At 42.2% G+C, this 25158-nt stretch overlaps 1 protein-coding gene across 3 annotated transcripts in view; it reads right to left on the minus strand.

Moving 5' to 3' along the window:
• Nucleotides 1-561: 561 nt before the first annotated feature.
• The window catches only part of PASD1 (PAS domain containing repressor 1), a 259538-nt gene continuing 234941 nt past the window's right edge, over nt 562-25158 (minus strand). For 2 of the 3 annotated variants that reach the window (XM_055121490.1, XM_055121489.1), the window contains 6 exons: nt 10219-10312; nt 6139-6265; nt 3671-4290; nt 2086-2235; nt 1672-1836; nt 562-738 (listed from right to left, as the gene is read on the minus strand). In XM_055121490.1, the coding sequence (XP_054977465.1) occupies nt 604-738; nt 1672-1836; nt 2086-2235; nt 3671-4290; nt 6139-6265; nt 10219-10312 (1291 nt within the window). In that variant the 3' untranslated portion in view covers nt 562-603. The remainder of the gene's footprint in view (nt 739-1671; nt 1837-2085; nt 2236-3670; nt 4291-6138; nt 6266-10218; nt 10313-25158) is intronic. The other variant, XM_055121491.1, reaches the window with a different exon arrangement.

The following is a 25158-nucleotide window of genomic DNA, read 5'->3' on the forward strand; positions in this document are numbered from 1 at the left end:
AGAGCATGTGAGGCGCCCCACCTCAGCACCTGGGTGCCAGTCGACTGAGCCAACCTCATCTCTGGGCCTCCAAGACAAGAAGACCGAGGTGCAACAGCAACGATATTTATTTTGCATACTAAGATGGAGTCCAGCTGTCTCGGTGACCTCTTTGAGTTTCCAGTCATTCACGTTGTGTCACCCTCTGTGTGTCCCGGCGAAGGGAACACAGGGGCTATCCCACGGAGTCGCCGTGGGAATCTGGAGACTGGTGACACAGCAGGTCTTACCAAGTGGTACACGGTGTTGGAAACGGAGGCTTAAGTGGGACCGAGACTGGTTCTCAACACAGCGGGTAGACTAGGGGTGTGCAAGGCTGACAGGGCAGACAGGCAAGACCGTGATCGGGGACAGTGAGGATGGGAGCACAGGCATGCCCCGGGATGGCGGCTGCCTCTGTGGCATCTCCTGTCACTCACACTAAACTAAACTAGCAATGAACAAAGAATGTCTCAGCTAAAGCAAACTAGGAACCCTCCCTCCCCCCACCCCCCCAGCTACAGGGGACTGTGAACTCTGCAGGTCCCCTGGCCAGGCAGGCCTCATGGCCTGCTCCCCATTCTCTCAAGGCTTGCTCTGAATGAGCTGCTCATCCCCGCTGGATGACAGCTGTGCCCCATCTTCAGGTACTTCAGCAGGCTCCTGGGCAGTGCTGGGGCCTGGAGGATCCTGGGCTCCTTCCTTCGGGGGCTGTACCTGCTGGAAAGGGGGACAGGGTAAACTCCTGAGCTAGAGGCACTGGGCCCACAGCACGATGGCCAAGGCCCCTAAGTCAAGCCTGCCGGCTGCTGAGAGCAGCTTCCGAGACAGCCCCCGAGGCACTGTGCCGGCAGTGCAGACAGCCCCAGGAGGGGCCTGGGGACAGTGGGATCCTGCTTGCCATCTCCCACAGAGCCTTTGGCTTTAAGGGCAGCAGAAGTAGGTCCCGGCTTTCCCAATGACCGGTGGAGGGCCAGGTCCCCACTGTACTTCTCTGCCAACCCTCCTCTGAGCCTGCCGCTGCCCCTGCCTGCACTGAGAGCAGTCTGCTGAGGCCGCCTGGCTACCCGACCCACTTTCACCACCCACTCTGGGCCATGGAGGGGAGGAGGGACAGACTCAAAGCTGGTGTTCCCACAGTGACTGCAGGAGCCTTTCTACTAAAGGATCGGTCTTAGGACTGGGGCTCCAAGGTGAAGCCTGTTGTCAACAGGAGGTATGGCACCTTCACTGCTGATGGAACCCCTCGTTCTGCCTCCTGAGAGCAGACGGACTGTGTTCTTGTCCTCACGCTACGTGAATGGGAAGAGATCAAGTGCCTCCGCGTTCACAAGAGCCCCGCAAAGCCTTATGAATCTGGGACACCCCATCTCCCAAACCAGGAGGAGATCCGTCTCTCCTCTCTGGCATTGCGGCCTGGTGACTGGTACATGTGTGTGGCCCCTGCTCCCACCCACAGCTGTAGAGCTCTAGTGTGTGCAAGAGGATGTGTGCTTGCCATCCAGGGCCAGGGATCAAGAGGTGTCATCTCAGGCAAATGAAACACAGCCAACTGAGAGGGCCCCTCAGGGGAACAGGAGACCTGAGAACAGAATACCCCTCTTCTGACCGTAAGGTGCCCTTTTGTTACGAAGTCAATCAAGGTTTCCATACCTGGATGGAGGGATCACAAGGCTTCTCCAGCTCAGGCAGAGGTGAGGCACGGAAACGCTTGGCCTTGAAGACATCTGAGTGGGACCGCTTCAGTTTACCAGTGTGCTTGGTCAGTGCCTCCAAAGACTGGGACCCTGGACTCTTACAGGGGACTGAGGTGCTATGCTGCATTAAAAGGACACAAGAACACAAAGTTGTCATTCAGTGCCACACCTTTCCCAACGGAAAGGCACATCTACGCCCTACAGGAAGCCACAAATGGGTCCATTTCAGCTGCAGCCAAGAGAGACAGGACAAAGGCCTGAGGCCCTGCCGCCAGTCACCCACCAAGCAGGCCTTCCTGGCTGGATCCTTGGAGATGGTCAAGGTCCCAACTCCTCTCCCTCCTGCCTCTACCTGGCACAGCTTTCTGACCTGACTCTCGGGGTCCAGCACAGTCTTCAGCTGCTTCGCAGTTTCTTCACGGGTCTCCTGAGAGTGTTTGGTGTCAGCCTGCAGCAATCCCATGGTGCCTTCTATTGCCAGGGTGGTAGTAGCCCTGGAGGCTCTGGCTGGCACGAGTGCCTGGGGAGGAAAAGAGTATGGTTCACAAAGGCACTCTCTGAATCCAACCAGTCTTTGAACACAGGGTCTGAAAAGACTGGAGACAGGTAGTGACACCCCACCCCAATCCTGACTGCACTCATCACTAGTATGCTGGAAGAAATGACTGCCGAATCTGGAATTGTCCAATCATAAATGAACTGTGAGGTTCATTTGCTCTTACTGCTGCTTATGAACGCATAAGGATGTGTTCACAGATCCATACTTCTCAGCTACAACACGGATGGAACAGGTCAAATCATGCTAAGTGAAGTAAGTTACAAGAATCAATCTGGATGCTCTCACTCACATGTGGAATAATACAAGATAAATAATAGAACACATTTAAAGCTTTATCAAAAAATACCTCAAGGGAAAAGAATAAGCTCTTTACAGTAAAAGGAGAACCACAGTCTTTCATCAAAATAAGGACATTATGGGTTACAAGAAAAACTCTTGTAAGTAGTTCAAAGAATTTTTGTAACTTAAGAACTCTCAGTAAAGGGGCTAGAGCGATAGCATAGTGGGTAGGGCATTTGCCTTGCACGCGACCAACCCGGGTTCGAATCCCAGCATCCCATAGGGTCCCCTGAGCACCGCCAGAAGTAATTCCTGAGTTCAAAGCCAGGAGTAACCCCTGTGCATCGCCAGGTGTGACCCAAAAAGAAAAAAAAACTCTCAGTAAAGTAAGCAGACTACTTTCAGAGGGAAAAATTGGGACTTGAGATGGACCACATGCTATGTTATTGAGGGTCATGTTACTGAGGCCACACCGACAGAGTGGCCCTCTGGCCTAAGGGCCAGAAAGGTTCTTTTCACCTTTCTGACTAGAATGGAGAGACTCACCTGATGCTAGCTTCCTCAGACTCATTGCCTGGGCTGTCATTCCTGACTTTAACAATGCCTTCTACCAGAGAAGAAAATTGTCAAAATCTGCCATTAGGGACACAAATTTGAGGGAGGAGAGACACAGGGTCCTGATGGTATCTGTGACTGTGGAAGGCTACATCAAGCCAACACTGTAAAGCCTGCCTTTACTTAAAACAAATTCCATAGGTAAATGGAGCTGGTAGGACTAGGAAGGCATTGAGGCAGGAAAACTGTTTCCCTCTGCCACAAGGACGGGGAGGCCCAGGACTCTTTGAAATTCTACCTTTCCTTATCAGTTTCATTTCCTACTCGACTCCAAGCCTTTCTAGCTTAAAGTGCCTCACGTTTCCGACTTGGACAAGGATGGGCAAGTGAAGGGACTTAAAGAACCCCTAAACTCAGTCTGCTGGGGCCACCGGGTACTCAGGTCATCTGAAAACCAACAATCTACAAGCTGCCTTATGGCAAAGGAATCTGGGAACAAGAGAGGACAGTGAGGAGTCGGCAGGGAACACAGTAAGTATGTTTGCCCGAATCCTTAAGATACCTGACTGACAGTGGTCACACTGAAACACGGCAGCGTCTCCAGCTCCGTCTCCATCACCTCTGGAGACAGCTCAGCTTCCTTCAGATTCTCCAACTTCTCCTCTACTCCCTCTGCCACTTCTGCTTTCTCTGCAAAGTCAGCTGCCTCTAAGGCCTCCTTGGCCATCTTCACAGCTTTCTCCACCTTCACAGGCGCAACTTTCCCCTCTTTACCAGGCTTGACCTCTTCTGCAGGCTCGGCCTTTCCTGTAGACTCCTCTATGGGCTCTGCCTTCATGGCTGGCTTTGACTCCTCCCCAGGATCTTCTACTCGTGCCTCTTCTGCAGCTTCCAGCTCTGCTGCTTCCTCAGGCTTCACCTCCTGCACAGGCTCTGCTCCGTCTGCCTCTGCCACTGACTCCCCCTTCACCTGCTGCTCTTCCTTCTGTATAGGCTCCTCCTCCACTTGCTTCTCCTCAGTTTCACCACCTTCTACTACTTCCACAGGCACCAACTTTTCTACGGATGGATTATCTTGTGTTTCAACCACACAATATTTATAGGATGGGACTGTACTAGTGTTCTGCATCATCTGGCTGTTGTGATCCAAATTAAAGCTAAAGTTCTGGAAACATGTTAGAGCTGTAAAGAAAGCACAGTGGAATTCATGATTGGAAAAAAACAAAGCCTCAACACTATAACCAGCTGATAGATTTCTCGCGTATTTCCTTTTCTAAGTTAAAAACACAGGAGAGACCAGTTGGATTCCTTGCTAAAGACTGGACATAGGCCAGGTACCAGGATAATTCTGAACATTATTATGATTCTTCTCCTACTTGAAAATAAGGAAGAAGAAATTAGCATCTTTTTCTCTAGCCATCAAATATAAGCTAGTATCTAAATTCATCCAAATTGTCTTTTCATTATATTATCATTACTCTATTTCTGTAAATCTGGTATCACGCCACTGATAAAAGTACAATATAATCCAGTTACCAACCATTCCTGAAAATCTAGATTCTCTACAATGTGAGGCCACAGGAATTCTTTAGGTGCTTTCTGGAGGGACTTCAATGTAACACTCCCACAATAGCCCCCAAAGCAGAGACCATTATTTGAACGATACAATATAGTAGTGACATTTTTAAAAAGAATTTGTCAGTTTCCTTCTAACACACTTCCTGTATCACCCAGAAGTCCAACTCCTGGAGATCCACCTAAGTGAACTAAAAAATTATATTCACGAACTAAAAATCTATTACAAATACTTATAATCACCAAAGATCTGAAACAACCTAGATGCCCAATAACAAATGAATAGATTTTGAAAATTACTGTAATATATTTATAAAAGGCTGTCTACTCAGCAAATGAAAAAGCAGTAACTATTAACTCCTGCAACATGGTTAAATCTTAAGACATATTTTATTAATAAATCTAGTCCAAAAACGATAGATGGTACATGATTCCATGTTAAAAAATTCTAGCATTTCATCCACACAGATGAAACACAGATCAATGGTGGCCAGAGAATGAGAGTGTGCGTACATAGAACCAGCACCCAAAGAGTACTGGTGGTGGCGGTGGTGGTAGGTGTGGTAGGTCTTGAGGTGGTGGAAACATAATATTTTACCTTCTGTCAAGCAAAAATATAAGTTGCAATAATATTATTCAGAATAATATTATTCAGAATAATATTATTCTGAATAATTCAATACATACAGTAACTCTAATAATGTCACTATGTGAAAATTTATACAACATTGTTTTTAGATATATCAGAAAACTCAATTATATAGATTCTTGAACTTTGACCCCCTTTCCATCTTCCCAATCAACTTAGTTGAAATGATTTTTCTTAAAAGAAAGTGTGGAAACTGACAGCAATATGTAAGGACTATTCACCAGAGTATTTAAAAAGTGACATTATGTCAAGATATGGAAATTCCTAATACAAGTTATCTATGGTACAAATAACTAGAGTTCATGATTTTCATTATGTACCTTTCACTACTTTCAATTGTTTTCTATGCAACTATGTTTATGAAACGTCTTTACCAGTGAAGATCATGTAATAAAATTAGTTTTGGATAGCTTACCCCTTTTCCCTTTTTCTAACAACTCTTCATATAGTATTGTTCTTGTTTTAAAGAAGATTCTTAGGAATGCGATTACTGTGCCATAGCAAAGATTGTCTGAAAATGACAAGATGACCAGCTATTCTCCCTAGGACTAATATCCAGCACTAATATTTAGAATACTAACCTTAAGAGGGAGAGAAAAGTGCCAATCCCAAGCACTCGAATGACTGCCAAGATTCATTTTCATTGCTCTTCAATCATCATATTTTTTTTTTACTCAAGCTGAAGTTACAGACCACTCATGATTTCACATCATTCCTAACAGAACTTTCATTTGCAAACCTGCAACAACCATGTAGGGCACTAGTCACTTCTTATGGTCTCTATTCCAATGCCCAAATGTACCTACCGTTCCAACTAGCAGAGGGTTCTGGAGAAGATGACCGTGATCCTGGAGATGACGCAGACTCGATGTTGCATTCACTAGAAGAGTTACGTGATCCATATTGCTCAACAGTTACAGTGGAAGCTTGATCCTAGAAATTTCCAAAACAACAGAAGATGACCTTTCAACTGGGAGGCAAGTGGCTACATAAACAACAGGAAACAGGACAAACACAAATTTTGATGCATATCACATCCAATTAATTCGTAACACTGGTTGTATGAATTGACTAAGGCAAAACCACTAGAATACATGTCCTTGAAAAATACTGCTGGAAGAAAAAGTACAGAGATTGGCTCCATGTGCTATGTACACTGTTAAGAGTTAAAACAGAAGAGAAACACAGTATAGATGTGCTAAGAGTACTCCAACAGAAGAAATGTGTACTACTTGAAGGTCATAGGAAAAAATACAGCTACGCTTTTCAGACATGTCAGTAGGGTGTGGTGATAGTAGTCATAAGGAAGACACAAGGCTCATTTTCCATTCTTCTTGAGAAGACCCAATGTTTCCGTGAGGAGGAAAGACTGTGAGACATCTGAACCACCACTGATAGGACAGCGCTCCCAGTGGTTCTGCCCATGCTAGAGTAAGGCCAACAGGTGTTGCTTGCTTGAACAATTCTAAGCTTTGAATGCAGATTACAGTGGAGAGTAAAATATGTCAAAAAGCACCTTAACTATATAGAGGAGCAGTGAGAATGGACATGAAAAGCACAGAGGCACACCTTCCCGCTGACAGTGCCAAGACCAGTGATGAAGAGATGGTCACCCCGAAAGTCTGAAGCAAAGTTAGCTGTCTCTGACTCTGGATCCTTCCATGTCAACCACCTGCTGCTTTAGAGTATTTATATTCCTAGTCAAGATCCACTTCCATTTCCACAACAGTTGGACCCTTTAGGAATTTTCAGACCCAGTATTATCAGTGAATTTTTTTTACCTCTACTATAATATTTCATTGTTGCAGTTGTTGTCTGAGGTTTGAGGTGGGCAACTAGATTAAGACATAAGGCCATGCAAAACACAATACACTGCTGAAATTGTTTCATCTTTTCCTTATTTAAAAGGATATTCTGCTGAAGTAGCAGTTATTAAGATGGGAAATGACATTCTGGGTCCTCTTTCTTCTACTCCGTTCATTCCTGAACACAGATTTAATCTTTAGCATTTTGCTTCCCGGATGATTCTCAATAGAACTACCAGTGGTGGAATGTGTTCACTTTGTTGACACTTCGGCAGCAGTAGAGTGGTACTTACCTGTGTACACTAAAATCACAGATACCAAATACTGCAGGAACTACAATACCTCAAAAATAGTACAATATTTAAAATTTAAAACTGTATATACTTGGATGCTGATTAAAATGCTCACTTTTGTGCATTCATGTTTTAGCCAATCAACATAAATACAGTCAGCATAAATTAATTTAAAAAACAGAATTATGTGTCATAACAGTACCTTGCCTGGAAAAAAAAACAAAGCAAAGAGACTACCTTGGAAGCAAAAGATACCAGTTTAAAAGGCAATTAGGAGTAAAGTCTTAAGGGTGGGAACTAAAAGAAAGATGAAATGAAAATGCGTCCATGGGAACAGAATGGAAACCAATGCAATTTTACAACTTTAACAGGAGCCTGGATTCACTTCTATTCTATAGTTCTCCATGGGGATCTGAAAAAAGCATCCTGGTGCCTGAGGTTGGGTGTGGAGTAGGCTTCCAACACCTGCTGGGCATGAGAACTAAAAATGAGTGTACACTGCTGGGCAGCAATCAAGATGTTCCCCAATCTTCCCATTTCTTTCATGACTAGCCTGTCAAAGTGCTTTGCCTAATTTTCAAGAGTTCTATTCATTTTATGTTTTTTTAAAATCACTCAAAGGCTTCCAGTCAAGAAGACAGACTGAAGAACACAAGGTGTCAGCTTCCTCTCTTTTTCAAGGCTTTTCCCATATTTAACACCAACCTCTTGCATTCCCAATCCTCCTCATCCTGCTCCACTTCTTTCCAATAGCTCTTCTCACTTTATAGCCAATGATGGGTTGATTTATTTATCTGATTTATTGTCCATCCCTTCGAGCTATAATGGAAACTCTTGAGCATGAATTCTTTAGTTTTGCTAATAACATACCACTACCTCTCCTAAAACAGTATGTAATGCTTAGTAGGTGTTAAATGTAAATCTATTCAATGTATCAATCCATGAGCTAATATTAAATAATTTTAAAATGACATCAAAATATTGAAAAATACATTGGAGCCTGAGAGACAGTACAGCAGGCAAGATGTTTGACTTGCACACTAACCCAACCTGGGTTCCATCTCTGGCACCCCATACAGTCTCCTGAACTCCACCAGAAGTGACCCCTAAGCAGAGAGCCAGGACTAAGCCCTGAGTCCTGCTTATTGTCAGTCCAAAACATATATGGAATCCTAAAACAAACAGAATAATGTGAAAGAACAGATAGCTGTGAAGAAGGTAGATGCTGTGTTCTACAGTAGGAAGCATAGACATCAGGTTCAAACAGACCTGGGTATGAATCTAGGCTCTCTCACGTGCTGTGTGACTGGGAAGTTTATTCATTCCAAGAACCCAATACTTACCGTATTTGAAAGTGCCTTGAGAATACCTTAAAGGGCTGTTGTAGGGGTTAAGCAATGCCTGTCACATGAGAAATCCTCAATGTACAATAACTTTAGTTATTATATCATCTTTATTTTATCACAGGTATTATATGAAGTCTCACCTCCAGATAAACCTTGACTAACCTCTTAGACTACTTCCTTCAGATATCTGTTAAATGAATAAATGATTCAGTAAACTTTATAGTAGGTGAAACCAATGGCAGAGTACTTCCAAGTTGATCTGTACTCTAACTCCCACCCATTCTCAAAGTCAGCTGCTTCCGAAGATTTATCTCCAGTTTCCAGACACAATAGATTAGTGGGTCAAACCCATTACGTGAATGGTTTAGGAGTAATGTAAAAGCTCCAATTCTGCCAGACATGCTTACCTAGTACAACACAGGTGAAGAGTGACAGATCTCTCTGGGTAGACATCGAATATCAGCAGGTAATCTGAATCACCCAAACTCATCAAGAAAATACATTTGTGGGACCATCAATTCAGAAGAATCTGTTCTGGACTGGCAGTGATGGCTACCACAGTAGCCACTGCTATTTAAATGGTGAGGTGTGGCTTTAAGAAAAGGAACTCTGTACTTCATCCATCACCTTGCTCTCAAATCCTTCTAAGTTACTGTTTCCTCAGGACATACTAATCTAAATGCAGGGTATCTGTAGTAAAAGCTGACAGATCAAAGTACTGTGAACCCTGGCAGGAGCTAGTGTATGCTTTGTGTGGCTCCATTTGAAGAGATCTCTGCTCAGACTTTCCTGAGAACCTCACCTATCGGGTTGATGGCTTTCAGGAGATGTGTCGTTTTCAGGCCACCATTACATTAAGTATTTTTCTGTACATTTCCCACACTTTGGATACTCCACTGATGTGTATTTATGGGTTGGAATTACTTTAGATGTTTTTTTTCTTTTCTGCTTTACTTTTAAAAGCTTTTCTCCCCCACCCATTTAATTTTTGAAAAACTTGTTACTTTTTCTCTAAATCCAGAAGTCTACAAAATCTCGAGTGTTTACATTTTCCATCAACCCCACTCTGTTGTTGCATGACTTCTATTTTGACTTGAGTTTTCATTCATTCCTTTATTTTTCCACTTAAAAAATCTGAGCAAAGGTAATGGTAACGATTTCACTGACCCATTAATTCGAAAATCTGTGTTTGCTCTTTGTGGTGGTCTCTGTTTATTGCTTTCCTCTTAAGTAAGAATCGTATATTATTAATTCTTTCAGTGCTGGTGATTGCTAGCCAAGTGACGAAGTTTACTCATTTGACCTTGCTGGATAGTAGACATGCTCACTTGGGGCACTTTCAGACATCAAACCTGTTCTTTGTTGGACATATGCATTGACCAAGGACACAACACGAATCAATACTGCCAAGACAAGTAGATTCTATCTCTCAGTGTACGTACATCCAAGGGACAATGCTCAGGGCCAGCATACAGGTCTTCAGTTTCATAAGTAATTCCTTTGTAAGTACTTCCATGGTATGTAACTCGTCTAAAGCTAGGGAAAAAGAGAAATAATTAGCACATTAGAAAAAATATGGTACAAAATAGAAACACAATTGGTTAATTTTTCCTAACATGGTAACATCATCAATCTTTGAGCTGTTGTTTTTCTCAAAGAGTAAGTTGCTCTCCACCACATCTCTAAAGAAACACTGAGATATTCACTGGGTAAGTTTGCTGCAGGTCTCAGTGCTTCTTCTGAAAGTAGCAGTGAGTCAAGTGAGCTTTAAAATAAGCCAAGGTGTACAAGAGGCTGTTCTGAATTTTAAGCCAACTGCAATAACAAAAAATGCCTTCAAGTAAAATTTAATTCCATTTGCTGTAATTAGAGAATCTTTCCATTCTCTAGCTCATTAACAATTAATTTCTATCAAAATTAGAATTTCCATGCCCAAGGTGAGAATCTAAATACTAGCTTACTTTTCACCAAATAAGTAGAAAATGGGGGTGGAAACAACAGAGAATGAGTCAGTGATAATTTTGATTTTCATACTGAATTATCTTTTTTAAATTTTTAAATCAAATTTCCATGAGCTACAGTTACAAAACATTTATGTTTGAGTTTCAGTCATACTGTGACTGAATTGAACATTCAGTCAATTTTCGAGCACCCATCCCTCCACCAGTGTACATTTTCCACCACCAATGCCCTCAGTTTCCACCCTCCTTGTCCCACCCCCCTCACTGCCTCTACGGCAGAAAATTTCCTTCTTACTCTCTTTCTACTAAATTATTTTTTAACCCTTAAAATGTCAAAGCCGAGCATCTGCTGTGCAAATGGACTTTCTTCTCGTGAGCCAAAGAGAGGAACTTCCTGAGTCTCAGGCCGGGGCCAACACCGGCTCGAGCTCCGCCGAGATTCGACCTGGGTGGCCGTGCCTTTGCACAGCAGCCGCTTTGCTGCTGAACGCCCAGGATCCAGAACCAGCTATATGACTTCTGGTCCCAGCAAGTGCTTGCAGCCATGTCTCCAGACTGTGAACTAAGCTTTTGCTCCATGCTGCCTCAGGAGGGAAATGATGCAATTTCCAACTTAAATCTTTCTGGACTTAATTACTAAAATACAGAAATCCTAAACCGCGCAGCCGCTACTGTGGCCGCGTGACTTCATATCTCTTCATTCTTATCAGTGGAAAACTAATTATCAAATGTTTCCTTGTCAATAGGGCCGTATTTTTTGGGGATAAACTCCCATAAGAATCGTGACTTCTGTGTTGAAACTCTAACAACAATAGTGAGTTTTGGGTTGAAATATTGAATGTAATCAAGGTAAAGAGAAAATGAAGTGAAATTTATCAGTTATGCAGGTGGGGGCGGGGGTGGAAGGTATACTGGTTTTTAATTTCCTATCACTGCACTGAGGCAGCAGGACTCTGCTAAGAGCAGGGATGACAGAGGACCTCATCACGCAGCACAGTGACACAGTGGTGTCATGACACCCACCCAATCTGAGCCAAAGATGCCAAGTCCCCACAGTAACCCCACCATCCCCCCACCCCGGTTTCCAAAAGTGAATTCTTATGCAATGAGGAAAACTCCAGGCTCTATTTCCAAAACCCAGGGCCCAGAGCAACCTTATTTTGTCATGGTAGGACATTAAGATGATTAAGAAAGATATATTTGAATATCAAAGTACAAGTTAAAGAGAAATAAACTCTGTCAATCATTTTAAGGCATGTAACTTTTAGTAATGTTGAATAAGGAGCATAAAACAACTATCCAGAGTTAATTCCATCATATGCTGTATGTGAAGGGGCTATGGACTGTCTAATACATTTTTCATATTAGGTTAACTTTTAGCATCAAGAAACCTAGACATGAACAGTCACTTATAAATTTGCTCCTAGGTGATTTAAAGATAAAATTCCTAAATATTACCACCTGTACTTTCATGTTGTTTGGCCTGGGTGAACTTATTAGCCATTTTGCCTAAGGGAACATTTCCTTCTAAATGCTGGTGTGACTCAAGGCCATTCTTCACTTTGTATTCTTTCAGTTGTCTGCTCTGCTCACCACCCTTGGATTTCGGTAGGAGTGACTCTGATACCTCTCTCTCAAGACCTCTCCCTGTACCTGCACCATATTCCCACACATCCAACTGCCTTCCAGACATGGAATATGGCTGGCCAACAGACACCTCAACTGGTCATGACCTGATGAAATGGTCTCTCCAGTGACTTAGGCCAAGAGTGTCACCCTCTGTTCAATTATAAGACTGAAACCTGCAAATAATCTTCCCCCTTCCCTCTTCCATTTTGTACAAATTCCCATTATCTTTCTTTTCTTCTAGGCGAATATCCTGAAGGGCGTGTCTCTGCTTTGTTCCCAGCACCTACAACAAGGTACTGTCATTTCTAGAAGTTTCGAGATTATCTGCTGAGTGAACAAAGAAACCAGGCATTTCACTGAATTCAAACATTTGCACAACTATCACCCAAGGTCTGCTGGGCTTGACGTAATTATTTTCAAGGACATTTCAATAATTTAATCTGTTCCTGAAAAACAATTAAATGTCTTTATGTTGGTTTCTAAATAGTAGATATTTTCATATCTTAGATAAAAGCACGTGAATGAAAATGTTGCTGCACTGTCTCATGTGGTGACTACAATTCATATGTGGCTAAATTATAATCACAATTAAAATACAATTTAAAATTTAATTCATGGAGGTAGCCACATTTCAAGTGTTCAGTAGCTGCATGTGACAAGTGACAATTTTATCAGAAAGTTCCTGTAAACACAGAAGCTTCTTAGACAGTGTAGTAGCAAAGGAAGCAACAAGTTTCACTGGATAAGACATGTGACAATGAAGCACTTGAAGATCATTGGCTCTTGCCTTAAATTTCTGGCTTGAATATGAAATAAAAATCCTTTAAGTTCTTCAGTAAAATTATAATTACTGCTTCCCTGCATGTGAATATGAATGGCAAACTTTACCATTCAAATATACAAGTAACAAATTAGAACAAATACTGTTAGGAAAAGAGTGTTTTCTACTTGAACTATGTATGAAAACAAATGATTTCAGACACAGGACAGGAAATATATCAGAGGGTGGCTGCTGCATTCACGCTTCATCATTGGTCACAAGTAGATACACAGAACCACCCTTTTCCCAATTCCATCAGTTCATTTCCAAAAATAAAAAAAAAATGGTGTCTAATCTGAAAACTAAGAAATTAGGATGCATATCATTACCTAATTTGGAACTGTAATATTAGCTATGGTGATCAAAATAGCATGATACAGTAATTAAGATAGGCCCTCTGGTCAATGGGTTAAAAATAAATACTCTATGAAAAAACCTCGTATTAATGGAGAGCTAATTTTTGGTAAGGGAGCTGAGAACATGAAATGGAGTACAGATAGCCTATTCAACAAATGTTGCTGGTGAATCTGGATAAACACTTGTCACTTGTGACTTGTCATTTCGCTGATCTTCGATTTGATTGAGCGGGCGCCAGTAACATCTCCATTCGTCCTGTTGCGTGCTAGTGTAGCCCAATGGTATCTGCTCACTCCAGGACCACAAAGAGCCTCAAACCGATCATTCAGGGATTTGACAAAGAAGTCCAACCATCTCGCAGATGGGCGGCCACTCGGTCTTTTGATATCCCATGGAAACCAGTCAGTAACAGCTCTAGCCCAACGGTCATCTATGAATCGCATTGCATGTCCAGCCCATCTGTTTTTTGACACCTTGGCAAACGAGACAGCTGCCCTGATTCTTGATCCTCAACGGAGGTCAGAACCCCAGATTCCTTCTCTCACTTGAGTGAAACATGATACTCCAAGTGTAGCTCTTTCCATTCCTCTTTGGGATACCCGAGTAGCGTTCTCATCCTGTTTGTGTAGGGCCCAGGTCTCTGAGGCTTATGTTAGTGCAGGAAGAATGGTGGAGTCAAAAAGATGTGCCTGGAGCCGGAGGTTCTTCGTCCTCTTAACCAATTCTCCGACACTCCTGAAGGCGTTCCATGCTGCTCTCTTCCTCCTGTGCAGTTCTGGCACCAAGTCATTCCTCATGTTGAGTTTTCAACCCAGGTACACATAGCTGCTGCATTCGGAGATGTTTGTTCCACTGAGAGCAATGGAATGTCAGGGACTAGTTTGTTTTTCATGAACATTGTTTTGCTGAGATTCAGCTGCAGTCTGACCTTTCCACACTTGCGGTTGAAGTTGGTCAGTGTTTGTGCCACATAGCTAATGTTTGTTCTTATTAGAACGATGTCATCAGTGAAGCGGAGGTGGTGTAGTTGCCAACCACCTATATTCACTTCCATTCCTTCCCATTACAGTCGTTGCATGACATTCTTGAGGTGGCACTGAAGAGTTTTGGTGAAATAGTATCACCCTGACAAACCCCTCTCTTTACGTCAATGATGTAGAATGATGAGATCCTGGTGGTGAGTCCATAATACAGCTCACAAATGATCTTGATGTACTGAGTTTGAACACCTTGTTTGGCTAGGACTTCGATGACCTCTCAGTCTCAACAGTCAACAGAATCAAAGGCCTCGGTAACTTGCCGGGATCTCTGAGAGGCATATGTATATACATACATACATATATACACACACACACACACACAAATTTCCCTTTATGATGATAATAAAAAGCTATCAAATTTTATATACCATTTCCTTAAAGTTTTACACAGACCCACAACTGAAATGTTAAAATAATTCTTCCCTTTAATAAGAAAGGGCACCACAGGTAAGAAAGAACAGATTTAGATGGAAATTTTTATAGATCTCCATCTATAAAATGTGGGAGGAGATTTTAGAAAAGATCAAATGGGGGAGGAGATCTTAGCAAAGGTAAATAGCAAAGGTAACTCGAAAAGGTAAACAAAATGGTAATCAAAAGTAAACAAATAGAAGTACATAAAGTTAAAGAGTTTCTGCATGGCAAAAGTAACACAGGCTAAAATGAAAATACAGCTAACTGAATGGGAAAAAATATTTGCATTCAACATATCAAGTAAAGCTTTGGTATCCAGGATATATAAAGCATTCACAAAGATAAACAAAAATTCAAACTCCCCACCAAATACTAAGAAGAGGAAATGAACTGACATTACTCAGAAGAAGACAGGTGAATGCCAGTAGGCATATGAAAACAGGTTCAGCATCACTTATCATCAGAGAAATCCAAATCAAGATGACAATGAGATACTATCTCAAACCAGAGAATGGCATATATCAGGAATAATTGGAACTATCTGTGTCAGTAGTGATGTGGGAAAAAAGGAACTCTCATCCTCTGCTTGTGGGAATGTCATCTGGTATGACCCCTCTGGGAACAGTATAGAGAATTCTCAGTAAACTTAAAATTGAACATGCATATCATCCAACAATGCCACTTTTGGGTGCCTTCCTCAGGGCATAAAACACTCTCAAAAGGACATATGCACACCACTATTCATTGCTGCCCTCAGTACAACATCTAAGATATGGAATCAACCTAGGTGTCCAGGACAGATGAATGGATTATGAAGATGTGGGTATACATACACGATGGACAGCTAGACAGCTGCAACGAACGATGAAAACATGCAAGTTTTGCTGCAACGTGGTTGGAACTGGAAGATATGTTAGTGAAGTAAGCCAGAAGAAAGACAAACACAGAAAGATCTCACTTATCTGTGTTATACAGAATAATGGATGAGGAAGTACAGCACAGGAGCAGTGCCTACATCACCCTTGACCCCAGTGACAGTAAGGACAGAGAAAGAAAGAAATCAAAGTGGTGGGTGGGGAGAAGAGAATTGGAAATTATGGGTGAACAGAGGCAAGGATTTCAGTTAGACTGGAGATATGGATGAGTAGTACAGCCATAGATGCAAAAAGACTCAATGAACCTGAAAATAATACCCATCAGATAAGGGGTTGATATCAATGGTATATAAAGCACTGGTTGAACTCTACAAGAAGAAAACATCCAACCCCATCAAAAAATGGGGCGAAGAAATGAACAGAAACTTTCTCAAGGAAGAGATACAAATGGCCAAAAGGCACATGAAAAAGTGCTCTACATCACTAATCATCAGGGAGATGCAGATCAAAACAACCATGAGATACCACCTCACACCACAGAGACTAGCACACATCCAAAAGAACAAAAGCAACCGCCGTTGGAGAGGATGTGGGGAAAAAGGGACCCTTCTACAATGCTGGTGGGAATGCCGACTGGTTCAGCCCTTTTGGAAAACAGTATGGACGATTCCCAAAAAATTAGATATTGAGCTCCCATTTGACCCAGCAATACCACTGCTGGGAATATATCCCAGAGAAGCAAAAAAGTATAGTCGAAACGACATCTGCACTTATATGTTCATCACAGCACTGTTTACAATAGCCAGATTCTGGAAAAAAACCTGAATGCCCTAGAACGGATGACTGGTTGAAGAAACTTTGGTACATCTATACAATGGAATACTATGCAACTGTTAGAAAAAAGGAGATCATGAATTTTGCATATAAGTGGATCGGCATGGAAAGTTTCATGCTGAGTGAAAGGAGTCAGAAAGAGAGACAGACATAGAAAGATTGCACTCATCTGTGGAATATAGAATAACAGAGTGAGAGACTAACACCCAAGAAATGTAGAAATAAGTACCACGAGGTTGACTCCATGGTTTGGAGGCTGGCCTCACATTCTGGGGAGAGGGCAACTCAGAGAAGGGATCACCAACTATAATGTGGTCAGAGGCTATGCGGGGGTAGGGTGTTGCAGGCTGAATGTGGGCTAGAGACTGAACACAGTGGCCACTCAACACCTTTATTGCAATCCACAACAGGTAATTAAAGAGAACAGAAAGGAATGCCCTGCCACAGTGGCAGGGTGGGGTGGGGGGAGATGGGATTGGGGAGGGTGGGAGGGATGCTGGGTTTACTGGTGGTGGAGAATGGACACTGGTGAAGGGATGGGTTCTCGAACTTTGTATGAGGGAAACATGAGCACAAAAGTGTATAAATCTGTAACTGTACCCTCACGGTGATTCACTAATTAAAAATAAATAAATTTAAAAAATAAAATTAAAATGTATAACAAAGACTCAAAAAATGGAAAAAACCAAAATGGTGGCTAGAGAGTACAGAGGGTGGGGATCTATCCCTGGCACCCCATATGTTCCTCTGAGCCCTGCCAAGAGTGATTCCTGAGCACAGAATCAGGCGTAAGTCCTGAGCACTGCCGAATGTGTCCCACACCTCTCCCCACAGGAAGATGCATAAGGAGCATTTTACTGCCTTCATTTGCATGAAAAAGACAACTCCTACTATTTTTCTTTTAAAAAGAGAAATTTACAGGTGTAAGGGAACTCTTAATTTGTAAGGGTGACACTGCAACAGGAAGAGGAAAATTAGTCACTAGATTCATTCCCAGTAAAGAAAGTGATGACTTAAATGTGTCATTTCTTGGAAAATGTGACATTTCTTTACTGCATTTTCCTCTGAGAATCTCCACAGGTGATCTTCCACTCCCACGTCTTTCGTGCTATGGAAGCTTAGCTGTGGATAGTATATTTTTCTTTTACTTAACATTTTTTTTACTTGAAGAACTGTTTCATTTCGTATCCGTGATGGAACGATTAATATAGTAGGATTAAGGTTTCCTAGTGTTAAATGCTTCCTTCCTGAGTGTCAGCTGTGATATTCATCAGTAACGACTTTTGGAAATTCTTTAGAGATGTAAGAAAATAAAGAACAAGATAAAAAAAAAGTGCACAAAAGGTGTCTAAGGACTGAGAAGAGCATGGGATAAGTTCATCTAATCAATAAGAGCCATTTCCTATAATTTCCGCACCATATTTGATGGAGTTCAAATATGGTGTGAACTATGGGAACTGTGAAGGCGATTGCAGGCCGCCCTAAAAGCCTCCATCCCTCTCGGAGAGCCCAGCAAGCTACTGAGAGTAGCACGCCCGCACGGCAGAGCCTGGCAAGCTACCTGTGGCGTATCCGATATGCCAAAGACAGTAACAACAATGGGCCTAATTCACCTGACACTGAAAGAGATTCCAATATGATAGCGTTAAGAAGGATGAGCAAGGAGAGGCTGATAAAAATCTCAGGGATGAACTAGACTGCCAAAACGAAGAAGGAATAAAATGACTGCCTGTACTTTCAATGCACGTATGCTGGCATTGGAAGCATCCATCAAAGACCTGATGATACAAACGCAGAAGATCAAGTATGACATCATTGTCTGACCAAAATGAGAAGGCAGAGATCACATCATGCCATTTTAGGCACTGGAGAAGAATCGTTCCTCAGAACATGTGACAACGAGGTGTCAGTGGGATCAGTGTTCTTGTCAACATGAACTTGGCCATGACTATTTATTCATTCAATTGCCTAACAACATGAATCGGACAATTATGCTCAAATAGATGTGGCTCACTACTGGCAGTTTCTATCTTCATTGTCTATGCAACAACATCCAACTATGATGAAGAAGTAATTGAGAAGTTCTATGTGGAGCTGGAGAATTTCTATAAAGAAGACCACAACTTCTAAAAGATCATTGTTGGTGATTTTAATGCCAAGATAGGAGCAAGAAGGTCGCCTGAAGAACTCCACATCGGGACCCATGGCCTAGAATGGAACGAACAGGGTGAGAGACTGTCTGAGTTCATCATATCGACCAAGACCATCCATGGTAACTCACAGTTCCAGAAGGCCAAATCTAAACGTTGGACATGGGAGTCTTCGAGTGGACAGTTCTACAACTAAATTGATCACATCATATTCAATCGAATGTTTTCCCTGATGTCCCAAAATTCCAAACGGGATCGGACCATCGTCTCCTTCATGCAAAATTCTACTTAACAGAGTGGGGAGAAAGGTCTCCAAAGTTTAAGTTTTAAAAGAGAATTAAGTTTAAGTTTAAGAAGAGAACTCCCAGAATGACCACCAACTGGGAGCTCTTTGGCACTACTGCGGCAACGTAGGAAGATGCCATCCTTGACAACATCTATGAGGAATACGATCGACTGGTTCAGCACCTTCATGACTGCGCGAGGAATACCGAGAGTGGAAAAGCCACAAACAGACGCCTGCCTTCAGGAATTCTCAAGCTCATCTGCCAACATGGTTTAGCATGAGTCTCAGGCAATCACAAGCTAACGTCCAAGGAAGACCTCTAAGAGAGAAGAGCAGCAGTGTTGGCCGATGCGGCAGAAGCCAGGAAAAGTATTCGCAACACTCGCCTGTCCTTCACCAACTACGAGACCAAGATGACTGCCCTCCGACGTCCTGATAAATCTATTACATCTTCCAGAAGGGCAAGAGAGAGGATTATTCACGACTTCTACTCAGATCTCATTGACAGCCACGTCCACCTGCCCACATACCAAATTCCACAGGAGGATATGTCATTCACAATGTCCTCCCTTCCAAAACCCGACACGCCATTTCATTGGTAAAGACGCATCCCAGTCCAGACAAGGTCACAACCGAACACCAGAAGAATCTGCCACCAGTACTTGTCAACACACTGGCTTGGCTATGTATGCAAGATTCCGTCCTAATGGAAAACCAGCAGGACCGTTCTGTTGTACAAGAAAGACATCCACGACATCGGCAACTATCTGCCAATCTGCCTGTTATCCATCGTCTACAAGTTGTTCACTCGAGTCATCCTGAATAGAATAGGCAGAACACTAGACAAAGGAAAACATGCAAGCAAGCTGGGTTCCGAAAAGGATTCAGCATTATCGACCATATCCACAGAGAGACCAAGCTCACTGAAGTTTTGCGAGAGTTCAAGATGCTGCTTTGTCTAACTTTCATTGATTTAAAGAAGGCCTTTGATTCTGTTGAGACTGAAGCAGTCATCGAAGTCCTAGCCAAACAAGGTGTTCAAACTCAGTACATCAAGATCATTTGTGAGCTGTATTATGGACTCACCACCAGGATCTCATCATTCTACATCATTGACGTAAAGAGAGGGGTTTGTCAGGGTGATACTATTTCACCAAAACTCTTCAGTGCCACCTCAAGAATGTCATGCAACGACTGTAATGGGAAGGAATGGAAGTGAATATAGGTGGTTGGCAACTACACCACCTCCGCTTCACTGATGACATCGTTCTAATAAGAACAAACATTAGCTATGTGGCACAAACACTGACCAACTTCAACCGCAAGTGTGGAAAGGTCAGACTGCAGCTGAATCTCAGCAAAACAATGTTCATGAAAAACAAACTAGTCCCTGACATTCCATTGCTCTCAGTGGAACAAACATCTCCGAATGCAGCAGCTATGTGTACCTGGGTTGAAAACTCAACATGAGGAATGACTTGGTGCCAGAACTGCACAGGAGGAAGAGAGCAGCATGGAACGCCTTCAGGAGTGTCGGAGAATTGGTTAAGAGGACGAAGAACCTCCGGCTCCAGGCACATCTTTTTGACTCCACCATTCTTCCTGCACTAACATAAGCCTCAGAGACCTGGGCCCTACACAAACAGGATGAGAACGCTACTCGGGTATCCCAAAGAGGAATGGAAAGAGCTACACTTGGAGTATCATGTTTCACTCAAGTGAGAGAAGGAATCTGGGGTTCTGACCTCCGTTGAGGATCAAGAATCAGGGCAGCTGTCTCGTTTGCCAAGGTGTCAAAAAACAGATGGGCTGGACATGCAATGCGATTCATAGATGACCGCTGGGCTAGAGCTGTTACTGACTGGTTTCCATGGGATATCAAAAGACCGAGTGGCCGCCCATCTGCGAGATGGTTGGACTTCTTTGTCAAATCCCTGAATGATCGGTTTGAGGCTCTTCGTGGTCCTGGAGTGAGCAGATACCATTGGGCTACGTTAGCACGCAACAGGGACGAATGGAGATGTTACTGGCGCCCGCTCAATCAAATCGAAGATCAACGAAATGACAAGTCACAAGTGACAAAGAACTGAGACTTACAAAGTTATTTATAGTTCAGTTTTAGATTGTATCTAAGGAGATTTTTAAAGTGATATCAGGGAGTCATTTAAGTTACGTTTGTCATTCTCCTGCCAATATTGTCTTAAAATTGTGTCCCCTTCAAGGGGTTGAAAAGAAGTATAATGGGTAAGGCACTTGGCTCTCATGCAGGTGATAGTTAGTTCAATCCCAGAGCACCACCAGGACTGATCCCTGAACACAGTGCTAAGAGTAAGTCCTCAGCACCACTGAGTGTGACCCCCAAGCACAAAGCAGTAACAGAAATAAGATAATCTCTAGTTTTGCTCAACTCCAGTTGAAATGTTTTAATTTTGCAATGCTACATGTTCAATATGACTTAGTTTTCACCACCAAAGCACATTTGTCTTGTAAATTAATGAATCACGTGTTTAAAATCTGTTCTGTTTCTTTACAGTAACACTGCAAGCTAACTTCAAAACATTCTCCACAAAATAAACAGAAAATGAGTAGGAGTTACTGCACACACTGCCAAATAGCTTGCACAAACTAGTATGTTCCATTCATTTCCAGAAAGTATATTGTTACCACACTATTTTTGGTGGAGGAGCGGTTTTGAACCACACCCAGCTGTGCCCAGGGCTTACTGGCTCTGTGCTCAGAGATCACTCTTGGTGGTGCTTAAAGGACAATACGGTGTGACGGGGATCCAACACAGGTCAGCAGCATGCAAGGCAAGTGCCTTCCCTGACGTACCATTTCTTGGGCTCCTGAGTTTCATTCTTGCAAATACTTGTTTTCAGGATGCAAGCAGACTGATTCACCACGTCAAATTATTAACCAAGTTTGCCACAAAGCAAGTTAGTAGGAACATGGCTGGTCAATAAATCAAATGATCTATTTACCACACAGCTCAAATACTGATTTACAAAAAAAATCACCAAGGGATTATGGAAGGGAAACGAATAGCTACAGTGTGAGGTCTCAAGTCCGTACTTCAAGGTGAAGAGCTACAGGGGCTTGGTTTCCCTGAGAAATATAACTGTAATGGGCAAGACTTTGTTCACACCTGCACATGCACAGGATATGATAGAAACCATAAGTGTTAACGGAAAAAGATGCCTTCCTTCAAGCTAGGTCCCTGCATCCTCTACCTGTGACCTGCACCATATAAACAGGATCACATCAAAGGTCTTGAAATACACAGCTTACACAGCTATGCAGCAAACTTATTCAAGTCTAAGTACAGATCGCCACCAGCACAGCGAAAACCTTGAAAACTAATATAGGAAATATACAGTAGCCCAGCAGGCTTAATGAGCAAAATCAGTATCACTGAAGACATAAACAACACCAGTAAATCCTCAATATTTTTATTCACACTGTGATGAAGATGCTCAATAAGTTCAAAGAAATGATAGCACAGATAGCAAAATACAAGAAAGTATGAGTCAAATGAAAAAAACTATCATAATCAGAAATGGGAAAAAATGAAGAATGTGACAGGTAATATAAAAAGTCAATAGAAGTTGTGAATTGCAGAATAACAGCAGCTGAACAAAAGATCAAGGTGCTCCAAGAGAAGGAGGAAAGCACTACAAGCAGCAGAGGTGGATAATAGTACAAAAAGAAATGAACACCATAGCAGAGAACTAAGGGATGAGTTCAAGAGGAAAAATGCAAGAATCATCAGAATCACTGAAGAACAGGAAGGCTGCTCAAGGATAACTCCTGGTGGTGCCAGAGACTGAACCAGATTTAGCATTTATGCAATAATAAGTCCTTGCTATATTGCTCTGGTTCTTTCCTTCTATTGGTGGGGAAAAAAAGAAAATTTTATTAAAAGATTAGAATGAACTGAGTGTGCTATCTGAGTCTACCAGTTTTCTATAGCAGTTTAATTTGTACCTTCCACAACCCTATGTTGAAAACCCATGGAAGTGGAATCAGATCCCAAATCATCCCAGAGCACTGTATGTGATGGGAACACACTACTTCAGGTGCGACACAAACCTGTGCACAGATCCTGTTGGCAAAGAGCTTTGGGGAGCCACCCAAAAGAGAAGACCCATAAAGCTAGAGCAGATAATCCAGAGGGCTTGTTCTATGAAATGATGCTGGGAGATCAGTGGGCGTGAGAGCAGGAATACAGAGCCTACAAAAAGGAGTTTGGACTTCTAAGACCAATGGGAACCCATGTGAAGCTTTAAGCCAGAGAGGGATGAGATGAAATGTCCACAAATGGTCTTGGAACTTCAACTTTATACCTTGTAGAAAAATGAACTCAGTATAGACCCTGAATTACAAAACATTTAGAAAGTCATGATAGGAGAAAACATATATGACCTGTTGTTTGACAATGAATCTTTAGGCAGGTACTTAATGCAGAATCCATCAAAACATCACGATGGAAACTATTATTTAAAATACTTCCCATCAAAATAAATAAATAAATAAATAAATAAATAAATAAATACCACTGGGTTTGGCCCCGAAGCAATGTAAAAATAATAATAATAAAAAAATAAAATACTTCCCAGCACTGCATGGTCTGCTGAACACTGCTGGGAGTGACTCTGAGTACAAAGTCAGGAGGAGCACCTGAGCACTTCCAGGTATGGCCCAACACCCACCACCACAGCCCCCAAAAATATCAAACAAAATGAGAATGTTTGTTATGTAATAGACAGTTAAGAGAATGAAAGCAGAAGCCACAGCCTACGGAAAAACTCATATGACCAAGTACCCAGTGAAGGACTTTTATCCAGAATATAAAGAATTCTTTTTGTAATTTATTTTTATAAGACCCTATGATTTACAAAGTTGTTTATAATAGAGTTGTTTCAGGCATATAATGTTCCAACATCAGTCCCACTACCAATGCCCCCTTCCTTCCACTAGTGTCCCCAAGTTCCTTGTACCTCCTAATTTATTTCATATTACTTGCTCTAACAAAACTTAAGGAAATAGGGGCTGGAGTGATAGCACAGCGGGTAAGGGCCAAATTTGCCTTGCATGCGGCTGACCCAGGTTCGATTCCCAGCATCCCATATGGTCCCCTGAAGCACTGCCAGGAGCAATTTCTGAGTGCACGAGCCAGGAGTAACCCCTGTGCATCGCCGGGTGTGACCCAAAAAAGCAAAAGTTTAAAAAAAAAAACTAAAGGAAACAGCAAATGGAATTATCAAAAAATAAATCAATAAAAGTTAATTTGTAGTGATTGATTGCTATATGATTTTTAACCTATGTAGACAAAGAAATTCAAATAATATAACTCAATATAGTATACTGTCTATTCTCATTTACATAACTAAGTTTTCAACTCTGGCATCTAAATTATATTGTGTCACATTTTATTTTGTGCTTGGTTCTCATTGCAGTAATCAGCATATCTTCCCTGTCATAATGATGCCTTTTTTGCCCCCTTGGTAGGCATATAACAAATTTATTTCATATTACATGATCCAGAAAAAAAAACTTAGAATAATTAATAGAAATATCATTAAATAAATCAATAAAGGTCAATTTGTAATGATGGACCGCGATATCTTTTTAACCTTTCTCAATCTAGTAGAGGACAACCATATGCAACAGTAGTGACAGCCATACTCAATACCACGTGATGGAAAGTTTCTTCTGCCCTTTAAAGGAGCTCTTCTAACACTTCTTACAAAACTGGGTCTCAAGACTATGACTTCCCTAAGATGTTGCTGTGCTAGAGGATTGTTCTTTGGAGTTAGTTCACCTGGAAGATGCTGAGGAACTAAGCGTCTTCTCTTCCTGTTCTCACAGAATGACAAGAAGAATAACCAGTGAGTCACACATAATTTGCTAATTAGGTCTGTTGCATGAACACACGTGTAGCCATGTGCTTTAGGAGCTGTATGTAGGCCCTTAATATAATTCAGGTTGGGTGTGGCTGCTGGTACCCCCCTCTGAG

The sequence above is a fragment of the Sorex araneus genome, chromosome X, assembly GCF_027595985.1.
Source record: "Sorex araneus isolate mSorAra2 chromosome X, mSorAra2.pri, whole genome shotgun sequence".
NCBI lineage: Eukaryota > Metazoa > Chordata > Mammalia > Eulipotyphla > Soricidae > Sorex > Sorex araneus.